Source organism: Haliotis rubra, unplaced genomic scaffold, assembly GCF_003918875.1.
Source record: "Haliotis rubra isolate DU_JTF1 unplaced genomic scaffold, ASM391887v1 Scf133, whole genome shotgun sequence".
Taxonomy (NCBI): domain Eukaryota; kingdom Metazoa; phylum Mollusca; class Gastropoda; order Lepetellida; family Haliotidae; genus Haliotis; species Haliotis rubra.
In genome coordinates this window covers 745,420-765,432 of record NW_025765259.1, presented here as the reverse complement: position 1 = coordinate 765,432, position 20,013 = coordinate 745,420, and the positions used below count along the sequence as shown (strand labels likewise).

The following is a 20,013-nucleotide window of genomic DNA, read 5'->3' as shown; positions in this document are numbered from 1 at the left end:
AACAGAGATGTCATCTCTCTCCCAGAGACCCAAACGAACCACAGTTATGGCGATATTAATCACTTATATTGGACATTACATCACCTACACAACCTAGAGATATTCAACAGACTCAACTCCGGACGAACGACTGTATCCCCACGTAATTCACTATGTCCTGTGTGATATTATGTGGATGCAGTAATTGTTGGTTTAAGTAATTCACTGTCTTATTAAATAATGGTTGTAATGCTGGTTTTATATTTTCACATATTAATGATGAGACAAACTGGATGGCACTGCACTTGTTTAGTCGTGTGAGGCATATATTGGCTTATTGCTGTGGGTGTTCTGGTATTCTCATTTACATACATTTTCGGAATAAACTATTTGTGAATGTTTCATTTTGACTCGTATTGTCCTGTGACCACTCCTGAGAATGTAAACTGCCAAGCTATTTCCAGGACAGAACTCTCCGACCTGACATATTTGGTACGACGTTGGCATGGCGTTAACCTGGTACAGTAACTGAGTCTCAGTGATCCAGTCAGACAAGGTGTTTCTGGAGTTGTTAAGCGTCTGTCTCTGTTTCTCATGACGGGCTGGACGGGCCAGATTCCAATCATAGCGGGACCTAACCTCAGACTCGCACTACTTAGAATCGTTTGTCAGCAGTAGGCTCATGGATTTCACCAATAGTAACATGCAACACATGCACCATGTCGGACCTTCTATCAACCAATAGTAACATGCAACACATGCACCATGTCGGACCATCTATCAACCAATAGTAACATGCAACACATGCACCATGTCGGACCATCTATCAACCAATAGTAACATGCAACACATGCACCATGTCGGACCATCTATCAACCAATAGTAACATGCAACACATGCACCATGTCGGACCATCTATCAACCAATAGTAACATGCAACACATGCACCATGTCGGACCATCTATCAACCAATAGTAACATGTAACATGCAACACATGCACCATGTCGGACCTTCTATCAACCAATAGTAACATGCACACCTTCTATGCACCATGTCGGACCATCTATCAACCAATAGTAACATAGCAACACATGCACCATGTCGGACCATCTATCAACCAATAGTAACATGCAACACATGCACCATGTCGGACCTTCTATCAACCAATAGTAACATGCAACACATGCACCATGTCGGACCATCTATCAACCAATAGTAACATGCAACACATGCACCATGTCGGACCACTATCAACCAATAGTAACATGCAACACATGTCGGACCTTCTACCATGTCGGACCATCTATCAACCAATAGTAACATGCAACACATGCATCAACAACCAATAGTAACATGCAACACATGCACCATGTCGGACCATCTATCAACCAATAGTAACATGCAACACATGCACCATGTCGGACCTTCTATCAACCAATAGTAACATGCAACACATGCACCATGTCGGACCTTCTATCAACCAATAGTAACATGCAACACATGCACCATGTCGGACCATCTATCAACCAATAGTAACATGCAACACATGCACCATGTCGGACCTTCTATCAACCAATAGTAACATGCAACACATGCACCATGTCGGACCATCTATCAACCAATAGTAACATGCAACACATGCACCATGTCGGACCATCTATCAACCAATAGTAACATGCAACACATGCACCATGTCGGACCATCTATCAACCAATAGTAACATGCAACACATGCACCATGTCGGACCATCTATCAACCAATAGTAACATGCAACACATGCACCATGTCGGACCTTCTATCAACCAATAACATGCAACACATGCACCATGTCGGACCATCTATCAACCAATAGTAACATGCAACACATGCACCATGTCGGACCATCTATCAACCAATAGTAACATGCAACACATGCACCATGTCGGACCTTCTATCAACCAATAGTAACATGCAACACATGCACCATGTCGGACCATCTATCAACCAATAGTAACATGCAACACATGCACCATGTCGGACCATTCTCTATCAACCAATAGTAACATGCAACACATGCACCATGTCGGACCACATGCACCATGTCGGACCTTCTATCAACCAATAGTAACATGCAACACACATGCACCATGTCGGACCATCTATCAACCAATAGTAACATGCAACACATGCACCATGTCGGACCATCTATCAACCAATAGTAACATGCAACACATGCACCATGTCGGACCATCTATCAACCAATAGTAACATGCAACACATGCACCATGTCGGACCATCTATCAACCAATAGTAACATGCAACACATGCACCATGTCGGACCATCTATCAACCAATAGTAACATGCAACACATGCACCATGTCGGACCTTCTATCAACCAATAGTACCATGCAACACATGCACCATGTCGGACCATCTATCAACACCATGTCGGACCATCTATCAACATTGCTAACATGCTGCATAGTAACTGAGTTTTGTATATATACAGATTTCATGAAGTGTTTACGCTGGCTGGTCGTCAACGACAACTTCAGATTTACGAACTAGACTGGTGCTGGTGGGCGTCCCCAGACAACCAACAATCGTAATATTCATTCAGTTCTGACATCTGATACCCGTACCTAAACTATGATCACACACAACTGAAAGGTGCTGAGTTGGAATTCAAGCAGGCCAGGGCAGTGACACTGAAGTTATGTGAAAGCATCCTTTACTTCTTTTGTTCAGTATATATTTATTCGACAGTTATCTATAACCATGAAAAAAAAACAGTTTTAAAAAACAACCGAGTTTACACATGATCTTTGCTATACAGGTTGGACAATCCCTCAATACTATCCAAACATAAAGCTTTGCAACCTATCGGGCTTACACGAACAAAATGTCTTGCAGTATGCCTGATATAAGATAGACAACAGGCCGTGGAGCAATATACCTCTTTTAAGAACCACCTTATGCATGGTATAAAGACTATTATCATTTCGTCCATTCGGAATGAACTAATGATGACGTCATGACGAGTGGCATTTGTTGTTGGGTGTGACGCTGGATGGAGACGGATGTGTCGGGAGTGAAACCCTTAGGTATTGTTTCTCCTCAATCTTCTATCTGCCCCCAGCTAAGTAGGTAGGCCTTAATGTTTTATGATTTACAACGAAAACCCAACCCCCGTGGCATAAAGCGAGTAGTAATAGTATGACGCATTACAATGGCTGTCGTGTGGATATAGCCAGAGTGTGATGCAGGGGGGCTTTGTTGTATACAGTAAACATATGACTGACTTTGGGGGAATATCTCGGTGACCTACACTGAGCTTGTGGAGGAGACACTGGATGTATAACTGTCATGGCACAGAAAGATGATTAAGCAGAAGTGGCTGACTCACCGAGGCGATAAAACATCACACTGACATGCTCATCTGTTTTGTGGCCTATATTCCACGTCAACCAGTAGTAGATATGCGAATAGCAATAATTGTCCAATGATTCATATTTGACCGTTCCTAATTTGTCCCATTAAATATTCGGAAATAAATGTTGTCCGGCGTTTAATAAACACGACGACTGTTAACTGTATGACTGAACCTAAGGACGTGGACAACGGTATGTATAATATGTGTCTGATAAACGTCTCTTCACTACGGCCCCTTTAATCCAACGGAAGAAATACATATTGTAACAGCGATGTGAAGCGGTTTATTCAACATAGACAGCTGGCTGGATGTAGGACATTCGAAGACACAAGGAGAAATGTGTCAGGGCCGAGTGGCTTGGGTCACTGGCTTCTGTATGATACTCCACAAGTTGCTTGCTTATTTATCCTACTCCGAGTGCAGGCAAATTGGTCTACAATAGGTCGGCAGCACCAGACGTCCAGCCTAGGGACATTTTGAATTCACCGGAAGTTACATAATGTTCAGTTCTGAATTGTCCATTGTGGATGTTCATCATCTGTTTCAAATTGGAGTTCATCAAGTCAGACAAAAAATGCGCGTGAGTCACTGCTCCGAAAAGCACTCACGTGCAGAGCCTGCTCCTTGACTTTCCGAGAACAGCTTGAAAACTTGTCAGATGTTATATCCTTAAACTCCCCCCAAAGCAGGATCATACTCCTTCCAGGAATCGTTTCCAAACAATCCCTAACACTTTTACGCAAGATGTGTTTGACCACGATGGAGTTTCTTCCCAATCCACTGTATGCATGTGGATTACTAATTGACTTGGACTTTCCCAGAACATCAGGTCAGAGGCTCTGTCCCTGTACCTCAATAGGAAGGGCAGCTCTGCCAACTGTCTCACACATCAACAACCAGTTACCACTGGTCATAACGGTGTGATCTCAACAACACGGGTCACTCTTCGGTTCAGTTTCTTATCATACACGTCCACGTCGATCTGTGACGTCAGGTGTGGGGACAACGGTCTAGCTCTACTGGAACAGCGTGGAATTGTAGCACTTTTAATGGTATAGCCCACTGATGACTTTCTCTCCCCGTCTGATTCAAACGCCATGTTCACCTGACCGACTACTGAATGAGACCGATGTCCTGGTCCCCGATGTGTGGACGCTAGGTCTGTCCGGCTGCTGGACAATGACAAGTTTGTAAGTTCAGTTTGTGATGTGACACTGCTGGGGTGGACGTAATTTGTTGACTGATCAGTGTGAGAATTTACAGGCAGTGGCTCAACAGAACTTGAACCCAAGGGGTCACTCTGAGATGAACGTCTGGTACTTGTGATACTTCGCGAGGTCAGATGCGGCGATTGTGTTTCGGTTGCCATATGGTTGCAGTGGGCAGAACGTCCTTGTTCCATAACACCGTCTTCTTGTGACGTGACGTCATGAGAACCATCATCGTCCACCGTGGGGTTACAAAGTGTTGACGGTACTGAGTTAGTCACAATATTTATCCGCGAGGTCACATCAGGTGCCCCTATGTGCTTCTAGTGTTCTGTGGTTGCCGTGAGACGTACATCCTGAAGTTGGTACACTGTTGACTCGCGAGGCCACGGTATACGGTCCAAGGCCCTCTGACGTCATCCTGTTTGTAGGATTCAGCTCTGCTCCTCGAAGCCCATGTGAGGCTGCCCGGGGTATTGTGTGGAATCTGGACGTCACCACATTGACATGGACATCAGGTATCGGTTCTTTCCGACGTGGAACACTGGATTTCACATACTTTCTACTTGACATAAGATTTGCCGAACACACGTCATGATCTGGCGTTACGTGAGACAGAGAGGCACAGCTGCCATGACAAGGACTTTCCAGGATGTCTTTCACCCGCTCCCCAGGGGTGACTAGGGGCATGGTAACCAGAACAGAATGGCTGACCTCTCTAGTGTGCGTCCCACAGTCCGACAGACTGGGCAGAAGGATGGGATGACCACTTGATGGGGTCAGTGTCCTCCACTTCCCTCTGGGGACCCCGGAGCGTCCTGGTCAGCATCGGGCAGGACCTTGGTGAAACCGTCCCTCCCAGTCAGGAAGAAGGTGTTCATGGTGCCCTTACCCTTCACCGGGATCTCGCCCCGGTCATAGAAGTGGTAACCAGCAAACCGGGACACCAGCTTGTCGTGGGCTGCAGAACTCAGGTGGATCTTCATGGCTGAAACATACACCTGTATGTAACTATATGTCAGTCCAACATAACATATTACAGGTTGTTTTCATGTGTGGTTAATTGGCCTTAAATGTATCAGTATAATGAATTGCCGGTTGTAAGTTTACAAATACGGAATATTGCTCTTACAGTGGCCATGAGGTTGATACAAGCGAAGTTTGATAATTGACCAGAATTTAGTTTTTGAAGATAATATACTAAAATGAGATGATGAATGATATCGTGTATTGTTCTAGTTGTGAGTGAATGTCTGAGTTACATCAATGCCTGTCAGCTGACAGCTGGAGGAAGCCCGATCTGATGCAGGTCTAAAACTTTTCCCATTTTCAAATGGACATAGGTATGGTGCTGTCAATCATGGAAGAACATAAGAGCGTATCTGGGATTCGAACCCACCTTCACGGGTTTCTGGTCACCGTACGTGACACAGCACGGCACCTCAGCCCTCTTGGTGTTTTGTTGCCAAAGACACTGAAGGGGGTAGTAATGCATTTTTGTGGGAGTAAAACTGGAAGAATGCTTCTCAATTTCGTCCGGCGGCACCGGTGGCCCAACAGACAAAGAAGTCTTCATTCGCAAGGGTGGTCAAGCTTCTGTTTCTAGGGTTGTCAACGCCATACCCGTGGCTATCTTGACCAGCATCGGCCTTACTTCCCACATAATGCTGACACGCCTTGATACAACTGGATTATTCTTGAAAGCAGTGTTTGACCCAACTTTTCTATTCAGTTGAATCTTTGAGCTGACAAGTGGCCTTCCCGGGAATGGGAGGTGAGAGGTTCGAACCCCGGCCGCGTCACATAACAACACGGTAAAGATGGTACTTGTTGTCACCTGGCTTTGCGCTCTTCTTTAACGTCTCTACACGTGTAATAAGAGCGACATTAAACCTCATTTCTCGTTTTTTAACAAATTATTAACTCAATACAAATAATGACATATTGTCGGTAGTTATCTTACGGAATCCTGTAGACTCCATTCTGGAAGCTACGTTGACCGTGTCTCCAAACAAACAGTACCGAGGCATCGCTAGACCCACAACTCCGGCAACCACTGACCCTGTGTGGATTCCTGAAGAGAAAAACACAGCTGGTTAATGGTTATATGCGACTCTATTCTGTGAAGAATACATGAAGTATGCAGCCGTGGAAATGGTTGTCATTCCATATTTAAAGTGACCGCTCCTAACCCTGCAAGTATTTTCACACATCATCATTGTCATGCAAGCGGGGCTGTTGAGTACAAAGTGGGTGTCTTGTTTAACACTCAATCAGTTTTCTTTATATTTCTTCATGTAAGGAGCAGGTTATGTCAGCTATACAGCAACATCCCGCCAATCCGGGCGATACCTCTCCAGAATGTCCGGCTGAACGAGTTACTGGTGCACAGTGTTATCCTTTGAACACATTCAGACATGCACAAATCTCCCGGGATTTCCGGACAAACGAGATTTCACTGTGTCTATTAACTATTTTCTATGAAAGTTCCGGACTGACCTATACGTATCTTGAGAGGTCTGTCTGGTAGATGAGGTATGGTGAAAGTGGCGGTGGAGGCGAGGATGTCCATGGCGCAGTCGGCGATCTCCTTGATGTGGTTGTCGCCGTTCCTCATCGGCAGACCGCTAGCTATCATGTAGGCGTCTCCGATTGTCTCCACCTGAAAACAAACAGGGGGAGTGAGTGAGTGAGTGAGTGAGTGAGAATTCATATCATCAATGTATGTTTTACACATTACACCTTTGTGATTTCTCCTTGTGAATAGGAGAATCGCTCATCTATTACACTAAACATCTTGTTCCATATTGTTACAGTGTCTTTGTTCTTCAGTGACAATCCCAATGTGTGTTGACCCAAATCCTAATGTACATTCTCTGACAATCCAAATGCTTTTCTTCATTAATAACGGTTTACTCTTTACTGACAAACTCGGTACACATCCTGTTTACTGATAATCCTGATTTCTATTAATTGACGGAATTACTATTACTATTACCTGTTACTAAGCACTCTTCACACAATATAATTCATTTAATGCCCTTGATAAGACGCATATTTTAGATTTGACATTAAAACAACTGCATCCCCAACAGATTCTAATAAAACCTTGGTACAGTTTGAAATAAAAAATATTTATTCTATAGATTGAAAGAACAGGTAACCAAATGCATCAGCGGACAAAAATGACGAAAGAATCATCTTAAAAACAAGAAGACCGATGACCCCTACCTTGTACACGTCATAGTTTGTGATGATGTCATCAAAGAGTGTGTAGAGAGAGTTGAGGAAGTTCACGACCTGGAAGAACATGGATGCTGTAGTCAGGGGTTATGTCTCTATTATACCACACCCTGTTTGATATACGGAATGTAACGGCCCATTGGAATTGAAATGCATTACCATTCTAGTGATTCGAGAACTGCTTTTTTTCCCAAATGAACATACGTTTTTTTATTTTAATCAGATTAGTTTGAGATCAAAGGCTAAGGGAGAAGTGTTTAATTCCCCTTGCAATCTTACTAAACTAGTTACTTGACAGTGAAATACAAATTAACAAACAAACCAAAACATTGGGTGGTGGAATAATATTTGATATCAGGACAAACATAATGTCTATGGAAACAAAGCCGTCAGACAATTGTCTGTCTCACAGTCCCTGAGCTGCATTATTTTCCCTCCTGTGGATCCATTTCTGTAAAGTCCAAAATTCCCCAGGTTCTGAATCTCCCTTCTCTGTGGGGCTCCTTTCCAATTTAAAAGGAATTGTTCGTTTCTATAAACATTATATATACCCAGAGACTAAGCGTTAGTCTCGTCGGGCAGTTAGGAAATGAACGTTTTGATTGGTTGGAGGCCACCAAGAAGGGTAGGGAGCTGTGACACGCGGCAGCGACGGTATCGAGAGCTCCGGGCTTAGTGCTGTGAGGAGCTTTGAGATTACATCATATTTTGTTTTCCTGGTATCTGAATTATATATCGTATTTTTCAATGAGCATGTCATAGCCTATATGTATTAAAAGGGCCAGGACGTGCAACAAACATCGGTTATTCTTCTGTGACATCATTATTTCATAATGTAGGCAACTGAAAACTACTTGTGATGTTGTGTGTATTCGTGGGACGCATTGCCTTACCTCAATGGGTGTGCTCTCGCCACAGATCTTGGTGAAGCCCACTATATCGGAGAAGTATATCGTTGCCTGGTCAAACATCTCCGCTTTCACTGGTTTACCCAACTTGAGGTCCTCCGCCACGGACCTAGGGGATGCAACAGTCAGCATTAACCACTGTCTCAACTAGCAGATGGAACTCTTTACTCTAGGGCCATTCTTTAATCTTTGTACTGGATTCCGCAGCTACACAACAAAACACAACTAGCTACACGCGTCACTCACTGTGGTAGCATCCGGTACAGCAGGTTCTCCGTCTTCCTCTTCTCCGCGTCCAACTCACTCGTCCTCTCCGCCACAAGCTCCTCCAGATGGTTGGCGTACTTCTCCAACATGGCGATCATGTTGTCGATCATCGTCTGTGTCTGTCATGTGTCTGTACAACCACAGCATACATTATCATGTGTCGTCATGTGTCTGTACAACCACAGCATACATTATACGTCATGTGTCTGTACAACCACAGCATATATTATACGTCATATGTCTGTACAACCACAACATATATAATACGTCATGTCTGTACATGCGTATCATATATTATACGTCATGTCTGTACAACCACAGCATATATTATGCGTTATGTAAGAATCTGTACATGTGTCTGTACAACCACAGCATACATTATACGTCATGTGTCTGTACAACCACAGCATATATTATACGTCATGTGTCTGTACAACCACAGCATATATTATACGTCATGTGTCTGTACAACCACAGCATATATTATACGTCATGTGTCTGTACAAGAATAGCATATCATAATTATACGTCATGTGTCTGTACAACCACAGCATATATTATACGTCATGTGTCTGTACAACCACAGCATACGTCATGTGTCTTATAACCACAGCGTACATTATACGTCATGTGTCTGTACAACCACAGCATATATTATACGTCATGTGTCTGTACAACCACAGCATATATTATACGTCATACGATGTGTCTGTACAAGCACAGCATATATTATGCGTTATGTGTCTGTACAACCACAGCATATATGGACTGTACAACCACAGCATATATCGTCTGTACATCTTATTATACGTTACAACCACAGCATATATTATAAGTCATGTGTCTGCACAATCATAGCATATATTATACATCATGCCAAAGTCCATCAAGTATCAACTTATATGTCATATATTCGTATGTTCCATAACGACAGCATATCGTCTAAGTGAGTACATGTGTCATCTTTGCTACACAGGGAATGCTAACCACACGTCTTATACATAATGGAGATGACAAAATGGTCATTGTCTTAATTACAAAAATGGTTCTCTGTTGTCAGTGTACATACTTGGATGGGTTGATTCTGGAGAGGGACTTGACCACCCTCGGGGCGGAGGGACGGGCACTGGGGTCCTCACTCCAGCAATCCTCGATCAGGGCTGCCAGGTCCGGATGTTGACGTAGCTCACGTGCTGCTGACGGACGGAACCGATTGTGCGACGGAAGGTCACGAACTCGACGGACAATTTCTGCGATCACATACCCAGTAAATATTGATTAAGTCAACAAGCAGCATTTTCATATGAAATCTCTACCCGGTCCGCTTGTACGAATCTGGCTATTTGATAAGCAATGTGTTTAATAATCACTATCGAATAGTGATGATAACAGGTGTTCGCTGTAAGATAACCGGAACACACTTTCAGATACGGTACAAAACAAAACGAATATAAATTCTTGAACTTTGGAAATGTCCTCCCAAAGTCTGCCATCTGCAAACATTTACCATGGTTATCCACGCTGTAAAGGTGATCGGATAACTTTGGAATATCATGTCTGGAGCTATTGTCGGACATAAAGGGAAAGGTGACAAAGGGGCATAGATGTTAATGGATAGTGTTTTTACCTACCTGAGGAACAGAAGAAGAGGTACTCGGTGTACGGACCTACCTGAGGAACAGAAGAAGAGGTACTCGGTATACGGACCTACCTGAGGAACAGAAGAAGGGGTACTCGGTGTACGGACCGGACCGTGTGAACACTTCCTTCATGATGACACCAATGGCGTATATATCCGCCTTCTGAAAATCCACATTCCTGTCGGCTCGGAGGATCTCAGGGGCGGTCCATAGGTCCTCTGTAAGATTAGAGTATCATCATCATCATCATCATCATCATCATCATCATCATCATCACCATCATTTTTCTTAAACAAATGTTAGTTACAACTGAGCCATAAGCACACAGCACGGTATCCTCCATTAGCATGTGGACAGTACCGGAACGCCAATGTTTGTAAACTTATGTTCAACACGAAATATTTGGATGTTCTCCAATACTTGTTTGCACTCGTTGGACATATTATACAATAAGTTAGTGAGTGAGCTTTAACGCCCCTTTCACTGGACAGTATAATTAAAACTGACCACAATTTTAAGTATTTAGTGCTGTCATTTTTATCACCATGACTTATGCTTAATGTGTGTATATATATTTTCAAGTAGGTGACATTTGGTGCGGAACTGGGGTTGATGTGTTCAGCTTCCTGTGTTAGCCGGAGTTTTTATTGGAGTTTAAAGGCCAGACTGTGCCCATGTATACATGGAATGGCTGTTGACAGCCTGGGTTATTTAAAAAAAATATAACGTCACTATAGAAGTCAATGGGAAACATTTGGTGATATGTAACCATGAGAAACAGACGAATGTGGTAAGAGGTGCACAGCTGGGTCTGACATCTGGGGCGCCCAGATTCGCTGTAGCAGGGTGCCTGTGGCACGCATGAAATCTATGACCGTGGCTTCGACTCCCGGTTTATCAATGTTTCAAGGTTCACAGTGTTATTCATTCCCGTGGTAAACTTATGTGACTTCCATCACTTCCGGCTTTCCTCCTGCATTAAGCTACATGTTGCACGCCGTGACATAATGGGAATCCTACTCAATAAACTCATTCCTGTCGAACACATATTTCTGCTGAAATAGTTTGAGTACAGTGACCCTGCTCGAAGGATCTCAGGGGCCATCCTAATGACGACGACGATGATGATGATGATGATGATGATGATGTTAGTTATAGAAGCAAAGCAAAGAATGTTCTTAGTTTACAGCTTATTCCAGGTTGGGAGGTTGTTCAAAAGTTTGGGTGAACACCAGAGAAATACTCTTCAAAATTGAACTAACCTTTGGACTGATGTGAGTTTCTGAATATGACTTCGTTACTATAAACGTTATTAAAACGACGAAAACACCATTGTGGGAGCACTATCGGACTTCTTAAACGTGTAAAACCATCCAATATCTATGGTATCGAATGGCCTTTGTTATTAAGCTCCATTGTTGTTTGTGGAGTCGGAATAGTAGAACGTCCTCGACAGACACCAACGTGTCAAATAAATCGTGACTTGGAGGACTATGCCCTCCACATAGCTGCAACAAAATCATTATGATCACCATCAACAACACCGTCACCATCCACAATACCGTCGCCATCTACAACACCGTCAACAACACCGTCAGCATCAACAACTCCGTCACCATCACAACGTCAGCATCCACAACTCCGTCACCATCAACAACACCGTCACTATCCACAACACCGTCACCATCCAACAACACCGTCACAAGCAGCATCATTACGCTGCAGCGGCTTTTCTTACCAGAAATACGAGTCATATTATTCATAAAATAACATAATGGCAATAGTTGTATAATGTTAATGTTTATTGTCATAATATTCAAAATTCAAAAAGAATTGAGGTTCAAAACTGAACAAACCGAAAGAACTTTTTTTTTATAAAACTACAGTAACCCACATCCACCACATCTACCACACTTACTGTCTGCGTTCTCCTCGAAGGGTATCGACGCCTTGTCCATCGACCTGATTTTAGGGACACCGAAGTCCGTGAGTTTACATGTCCACCGACTGTCCACAACACAGTTGGAGCTTTTCAGGTTGCCATGGTAATTTACAGGACTTTTTTGGATGTATTCCAGACCCTTAGATCAAATATATACATATATTCAGAATTCATCCCTGTATACACCTCATAAAGTGGACACCCAGTTACATAGTATTTCAACCCAGTTACTTTGAGGACTTTATGAACCATGTTAAGTCAGATTCAGATACAGACGCCGTCATGTGGATCGTGTTATTGCTGACTGCGGCATTAAACAACACTCATTCACTTTGTCCTGCGTCTTACCTTAGCGACGTCCTGACACAGGGCGAACTTGAAGAGCTGATCCAACTTGATGTTGGTGTTCCAGATGATGTCCTGAGAATATCAAGAGTTGACAACATTTAAAGCACAATGGTTATGGTGTATGCGGTGGTTTAGCCTGGAGAAACATTTCAAATTGTGTGTTAGCGAATCAGCTCAGCTGAACAGTAGTACGAGAGAAACGAAAGAGACGAAAGTACCTTGCAATGTTCCACAAATAAATAAACACTGAAGCAATGGCGAACCGGGCTTTCAGGGTGGCCAGGAAACAGACTTGTTTTGTCTTTGTGTATATTACTGGTACTCAGAAATTATAAGCTTTTGTCCACATCATAATACTTGACCGTGAAATCTGCATCCCCATAGTATAGTACATACAGTGTATGACCAACAGACTATTGTCCCCTAATGGTACAGTACCTGTAAGCTGCCTTTCGCACAATATTCCCACAGCAGCAAAATCCTTCCTGGGTCTACGCATGCGCCAACAAACGCACAGACGTTCTGATTCTTCAGTTCCATCAACTAGAACAAACACGTGTGTCATTGATGTTGTTTGTGTGGACTGGACACCATGTAGCGAGCACAACCCGCAGCCAGTTAAACAGGACATTTCCAAGTGGAAACGTCCGGATCAACGCTCTTCTGAATATACAAACACTAATTACGAAGCAACTATAATTGGATGATTTGACACGTCCCGAACGTTAATGGTCCGTTAAGCGAGGGTCCAGGTTATCGAGGTTATCATTGGAAACGAACAGGATAGAAAACAAACCTGGTTGAGTTCCTGGAGAACATCCTTGGTCAGGCTGACACTGTTCTTGGACATTCTCTTGACGGACACCAGACTTCCTGGTATAAAAAACCCAGCAGTGATATATACCATTTTGGAGTAAGTGAGTAAGTTCAATCCTTTTATCAATGTTTCAAGTTGTCACTGTAGGAGAAAAGCTTGTACCATAATGTAAAGCTTACTGGAATTCGATTCCAAGATAACTTAGACTACGTATTTTCTCCCAAATAGCAAGGTCCGTCATCGACGGAGTTCCTACCTCTGATGTAGGCGACGGAACCAAACATGGTGGTGCCAGTCTCCATACAGTGAAATGACCGTGGGGAGTCTGTGTAGGAATCAGCACAACTCACAACATCGCGTGCCTTCGTCACTCCCTTAGGGGTTTTAGAATTCCACCGACGGGCTAAATTCTTGAAGCTGGACTGGAAACAAGCAGCGATTGATTGCATAAAGATATTGGTATCATTAATATCTTGTGTTCTGTGTAATACTCATAATTATAATAATCATCATTGGAAGAACCCGAAAATATTTCATCGAGATGCATCCTGGGTAACTGGAACCATTAGCTGATTTAATGTATTACAGACCAAGCACTAAACAAATAGACAGCAGACGTTACATTGAACATTCGTCACTGTGTCACAAACCCTGGCTACTCAACAAGTCTTTACATAGCTGGTAACTGTAAACACAGTCTTAGAACACATAAGACATATTTTACCGATTACATCAACAGGAGTTACCTACCCTGACGCTGCCACAGAGAATGGCCGTCACGAAGTCGATCTCCTCAAACTTCACTTGCCACAACATACTCTCCAGCTGTCGGCGACGTCGGTAACGTCTGAAGAACATCACATTTTTAAAAATAAATATATGCATGTCCAGATGTTGAACCAAATGTTTATTGTGCAGGCGGACTGCAGAAGGAGATGCTCACCTGAGTGACACCTGCACGGCGATGGCGATGATGAGGACGACTGACGACCCTGCCGCCGCCCCCGTGATGGTGTCAGCGTAGCCGAGTTCGCTGGAGTCAGGTTCTGAGAAATAGAAGACTGGGTTATTTGCTTCTAACACTATGCGGAAACTGTGATGCGTATAACGTGTGATGATGAGGTAGCCTAGTGGGCAGAGTGTTCACTTTACTGAAGGTTACAGTTCGTGAGGTTCATGTCTGGTTTTCCTGCCTTGATATTGTTGGAATGGAGTCATTCAGTTACTTCATGATGCCCATGTCATTCCATGTATATATCACAGACAGGTTGTTGTTGAATGATTCGCCTAAAGACGCTTTGTCCAGTATCTGGGGAGCCTAAAGTACTGTCGGAAATAGAAAAATTCATGTTTTAGGCTGTTACTCTGTATCACTGAAATTTACACAATTGCAAATAGCATATGTCGAAATAACCCACATCGGCCTAACTGGGCGTTCAGGGGGATGCGTAATAGGATATCCAGAAAAGCATGTTTACTCGTAAAATCGGGCAAAACAGAAAAATACGAATAGCTGCTGAAAACAATAGATCAGACTATAGATGGCAATTAGGTCGCTCAGCCAGGTATGACGACGGACCGTCGACTCACATGGCATGAAATGCACGTGCTGCCCACAGGCACAAGGGGTCATCTCAAAGATATTTTATGTTTTTTTATGTGTATTGAATATGTCTCTATTGATTATCTTATCTTAGCTAATATCTCAGTTCCCCAGCCCGACCCCAACCACCGTCTGCGACACCCGTCCTGGTTTTGCTTTTGAGACGACCCCTCCTACCTGTTTCTTTTTTTAATGATAGTGAGACGCCATGGTAGCTACATCCTTAATAGTTTCAGTATTAAAATTGTTATTTTTTACGTCTGCTATCGTTTATAATGAAGCTAAGTCAAATTTCAAAAAGATCATTTAAAAAGTGTCCTTTGTAATACAATAATTTGCATAAAGCCATGGTCTGTTCTGAATAAATCGCATTGGACATAGAAAAAACCCGCATTGCTCATTTCTGCACTAATCTCTCCTCAGTAAAATCCTTCTTTTACATTTCCTATCTCCCTCCCACTGCGACTGTAGTTAGGCCGAACTTAGTTTAACAGATATTTCACACTTTCACATATTTACTACCTAAATTGTAGATATAAATGTGAAAAAAAATTTTTTCTATTTCCGACAGTACTTCTTTTTTTTAGTTTAAGTTCAAATACGTATTTGGTTGCATTAACATAGAGACAACTATCTGACAGAATGACAACACCGTGGGCACCTTTACGGCATTTCTCCCCTTCAAAGCCGCAGGTGGGTATGTCTGGTGGCGCGTTCTCCTGCCCCACCTTCCCGTCGGGCCATCTCACACTGATCGTCTTCTCCAGTTTCTGCCAGGAACACAATTAATACAAGATATAGTGATGAAACCCCACAGAAGACATACCAGACTTACCACGTCCACCTTGCAGTCCCAGCCAGGTTCATTCCAAATATTAAACTCCATTGTATGTGTGAGGTATATCCATTTAGCTGTTTTACGTGCCCATATTCAATAGAGATTGACACACATACCTAACTGCCCGTTCATTGTTATCACGAGATTGTTATCTAGAGATCTAGAGATGGCTGTCGGTATCAGGATATGATTAAAGCGCGCCGATACAGAGGCGTGTCTTGAAGTGGAAACAAGAATATTTAACACTGATACTATTGCCTGTTGACAAACGTAAGGATTGACTCGAGAGGTTTTATGATGGGGCAGTTTCTAGAAAGTATCCACGACGGAATAAGGTTTTGTCTGAGTATCGTATCTCATTCCTGCCATCTTCTAACACTTTTACGGATTCAGGAACCCAGAAAGGTTTGATTAAAGACCTACGTCAGTGACATATTGTGGAGATTCGAAAGTCTAATGACATATCTTACAGACCTTGTTCCATATTGCTGCTGACACTTAAGGCAACTGACTCAATTTAGAGCCGTTTTCTGCCACCTTATCATGCGTTCGATTTTCCCTTCGTATTGCCTTTAATAGTGGGCGTTCTGATCTTACCGAAAACACCATTCCGCCGTTGAGGGTGTTGTAGATCTCGGTGATGGTGGTGAAATTGCCGTCTTGCTGCATGTCAAGCAGCCAAATGTTGACCAGTCGGTCACAGAAGTTGTCAAGAACCAAATTAGCCGTCACACCTGAAGTGTAAAACACGTCCCAGTGCAATATGCAGGGCGGCTTCAGGAATACTGTACACTGAATAATGTATAGGTGACCTCGCCCGGGGTAGAAACAGGTACAGGAAGGAAGGGTTACAGGCATTCACAACAAAGCAAGAAACATGTCTGGTGCCACGAGGTCAACCCTTGTTGTATGAATGTCTTACGTATATAAATAGTTTAAAGGATTTTTGTTGTATTTTCTGAATGTTTTTTTTTTTTGGTGCTAATGTCGATAGAATCCGTAAATCGAATTCCTGACTCCGTATACAACGAATATAAATGAGCACGGGTAAGCTATTTATGTATAAATAGTTTAGCAATGTTTCCTATGACATTCGAATATCAACACCAATCCATTTATTACAACGTAATGTAAGCTGGGTTCTGGCACATATCCTGCATTAGTCACGGACAAGTTCACAACACCTGACGTCAAAACAAAGAGATACAACCTTTGTGAGGAATTCGCTCTCACCAATCGTCTGTACGCCCTGTGCCATAGAGAACATGTGGCTGCCATTTTTTGGATCGCCTCCCAACACAATGGAGCGGTTGACTAGGATCGCCCACAGCACCGTGGCATCATACAAGAAGGGGGCGTAGGCGTCCAGTTGCTGGAGATGAGAGGAGCGGGGATATAACGTACATGGATGTGACGTTAATGACGTATTTATTTCACTGAATAGTCATGAATACAATGAATGAGTTAAGTATCGCACAGCCTGGAAATAACCACGACTTGTGCTTTCCGTCTTACCGTGCGGTACAACGACATGTAACTAGACAGAGGATGGTCTCCAGATGCCTGTGTCACATTGTAGTTATGCTGTGATGTTTTAATTCATACACAGAGCACGAATTACGCTATGATGCAGATGAGAAACGAAATTAGTATGCAATGTGTCTATAAAGTTATCACACATGGCAACGATAAAGTTATCACACAGAGCGGTATATATCTCACGGTGATAATGTTACCAAAATACCGTTCAGTGCACTATGCGTATAAGAAATGCAGAACAAGTGAAGTACATACGTCAGAACCTTGAGGAATATCCCACAACTCGTTCGTCACTGCATCCATCTTCTGAACGTGGTTTTTGAACTTCTTGTAAGTCTGCTGTTCCTGCCCAACAAGAATCACCTGGGGAGAGAACACATTGACACGTGAACATGTGGCCACAATCGCCATGTGGCAACTCTGTCATGTCTGACGCTTATAGGAGCTGACTGGTTATTAACTGTCTGTGAGAAGTAACACCATAGAATACGTACATGAATCACGGACTCAAATGCAAACTTCGCCTCTTCATCAAAGGAATCGTTTCGTCGCCACACACGGTCTGATAAAACATCTGCCTCGAGCGTCTCGCCCGAATACACCTGAAAAGAGGCAAATGTATTCACATGAAGCTATCAATAAATGCATTTCTCACTCCGATGTTTTGCAAAACAATTTGAAAGAAGCTGACGGTATTTATTCTAAAGACGAAATATTACCATTCAGAACATAAGCATGAAAAACAAGTTTTGGGGTTTCAAACAGTAAATATATATTAACGCAGCATGACAAATAACTACATGTGCGATAGAAATATATGGCATTTCGCAGTAGTGACATGACAAATAACTACATGTGCGATAGAAATATATGGCATTTAGCAGTAGTGACATGACAAATAACTACATGTGCGATAGAAATATATGGCATTTAGCAGTAGTGACGTGTATACGTGACACTCACATCTCCGTTGATGCAGATGAAGGCGAACTCCCCCGTCGTGAGCCCCAGTCGGTGAGCTACCAGGATGTACTTCCTCATCGTCAACCACGGCACGGCGAAGATGATGACTGGCAACACGGAACATAACATGAACGTTTTTTCCCATGGATTAAAGGTACAGTCATGACTATTCTCATCATCTGTCAAGTGGAGGAACTAATGTCTGGTAATCAGGAAACCATGTTCGATCTTAGCATGTACTCATCTAAATATTGCAAATGGTAGCACACTGCAACAGTAGTTCCCCAGGCCAACCATGCTGTCAGTTGACTTCAAATCATTCACCTCATGTCTCTGGGTTTACCAACCTAGAAGGTAATCCCGTCAGTAATAAGTAGCATTATTTAGCAGCCTGAGCTGTCACTGACATGTGTATTACTCTCAAATGTGTGTTAGCTGGCAGCCTGAGCTGTCACTGACATGTGTATTACTCTCAAATGTGTGTTAGCTGGCAGCCTGAGCTGTCACTGACATGTGTGTTAGCTGACAGCCTGAGCTGTCACTCTCAATTACTGTGTGTTAGCTGGCAGCCTGAGCTGTCACTGACATGTGTATTACTCTCAAATGTGTGTTAGCTACTCTCAAATGTGTGTTAGCTGGCAGCCTGAGCTGTCACTGACATGTGTGTACTACTCTCAAATGTGTGTTACTACTCAAATGTGTGTTAGCTGGCAGCCTGAGCTGTCACTGACATGTATTACTCTCAAATGTGTGTTAGCTGGCAGCCTGAGCTGTCACTGACATGTGTATTACTCTCAAATGTGTGTTAGCTGGCAGCCTGAGCTGTCACTGACATGTGTATTACTCTCAAATGTGTGTTAGCTGGCAGCCTGAGCTGTCACTGACATGTGTATTACTCTCAAATGTGTGTTAGCTGGCAGCCTGAGCTGTCACTGACATGTGTACTACTCTCAAATGTGTGTTAGCTGACGCACCATTACTACCTGCATGTCTTTGTGAGGTGGCATTCGAAGGAAGAGGCATATTCATTCTCTAGAATCACTCACTTCTGGCGTACTTCTTGACCTGGAGGAATATTTCTTTGACCTCTTCGTCGTCCATGCTGGGGGTCACAGAGTGTGTGGACGTGAAGAAGTTGGTGGTGTCACTGGCCAGAGCTTCATACACCGACTTGTAGGACCCGTCTTTGTCGTGGATCATGGCGAAACGCTTCCAGTTGAACATACTGGAGACGTAACGCATCGTCGTGGCTGGTAAGAAAACAAGCATACTAATCATACTGTGGGACCAAGATAGTTTATTTT

At 43.1% G+C, this 20,013-nt stretch overlaps 1 protein-coding gene across 1 annotated transcript in view; it reads right to left on the bottom strand.

Moving 5' to 3' along the window:
* Window positions 1-3,616: 3,616 nt before the first annotated feature.
* The window catches only part of LOC124267664 (atrial natriuretic peptide receptor 2-like), a 30,508-nt gene continuing 14,111 nt past the window's right edge, over window positions 3,617-20,013 (bottom strand). The window contains exons 4-25 of the mRNA XM_046702635.1: window positions 19,756-19,959; window positions 18,710-18,816; window positions 18,241-18,348; window positions 18,002-18,109; window positions 17,441-17,579; window positions 16,805-16,941; window positions 16,031-16,139; window positions 14,710-14,812; window positions 14,517-14,613; window positions 14,023-14,188; window positions 13,746-13,822; window positions 13,388-13,492; window positions 12,950-13,021; window positions 12,578-12,740; window positions 10,731-10,877; window positions 10,085-10,269; window positions 8,999-9,138; window positions 8,738-8,861; window positions 7,833-7,901; window positions 7,101-7,263; window positions 6,565-6,675; window positions 3,617-5,589 (exon numbers count right to left, since the gene is read on the bottom strand). Of these exons, the coding sequence (XP_046558591.1) occupies window positions 5,381-5,589; window positions 6,565-6,675; window positions 7,101-7,263; window positions 7,833-7,901; window positions 8,738-8,861; window positions 8,999-9,138; window positions 10,085-10,269; window positions 10,731-10,877; window positions 12,578-12,740; window positions 12,950-13,021; window positions 13,388-13,492; window positions 13,746-13,822; window positions 14,023-14,188; window positions 14,517-14,613; window positions 14,710-14,812; window positions 16,031-16,139; window positions 16,805-16,941; window positions 17,441-17,579; window positions 18,002-18,109; window positions 18,241-18,348; window positions 18,710-18,816; window positions 19,756-19,959 (2,843 nt within the window). The 3' untranslated portion in view covers window positions 3,617-5,380. The remainder of the gene's footprint in view (window positions 5,590-6,564; window positions 6,676-7,100; window positions 7,264-7,832; window positions 7,902-8,737; window positions 8,862-8,998; window positions 9,139-10,084; window positions 10,270-10,730; window positions 10,878-12,577; window positions 12,741-12,949; window positions 13,022-13,387; window positions 13,493-13,745; window positions 13,823-14,022; window positions 14,189-14,516; window positions 14,614-14,709; window positions 14,813-16,030; window positions 16,140-16,804; window positions 16,942-17,440; window positions 17,580-18,001; window positions 18,110-18,240; window positions 18,349-18,709; window positions 18,817-19,755; window positions 19,960-20,013) is intronic.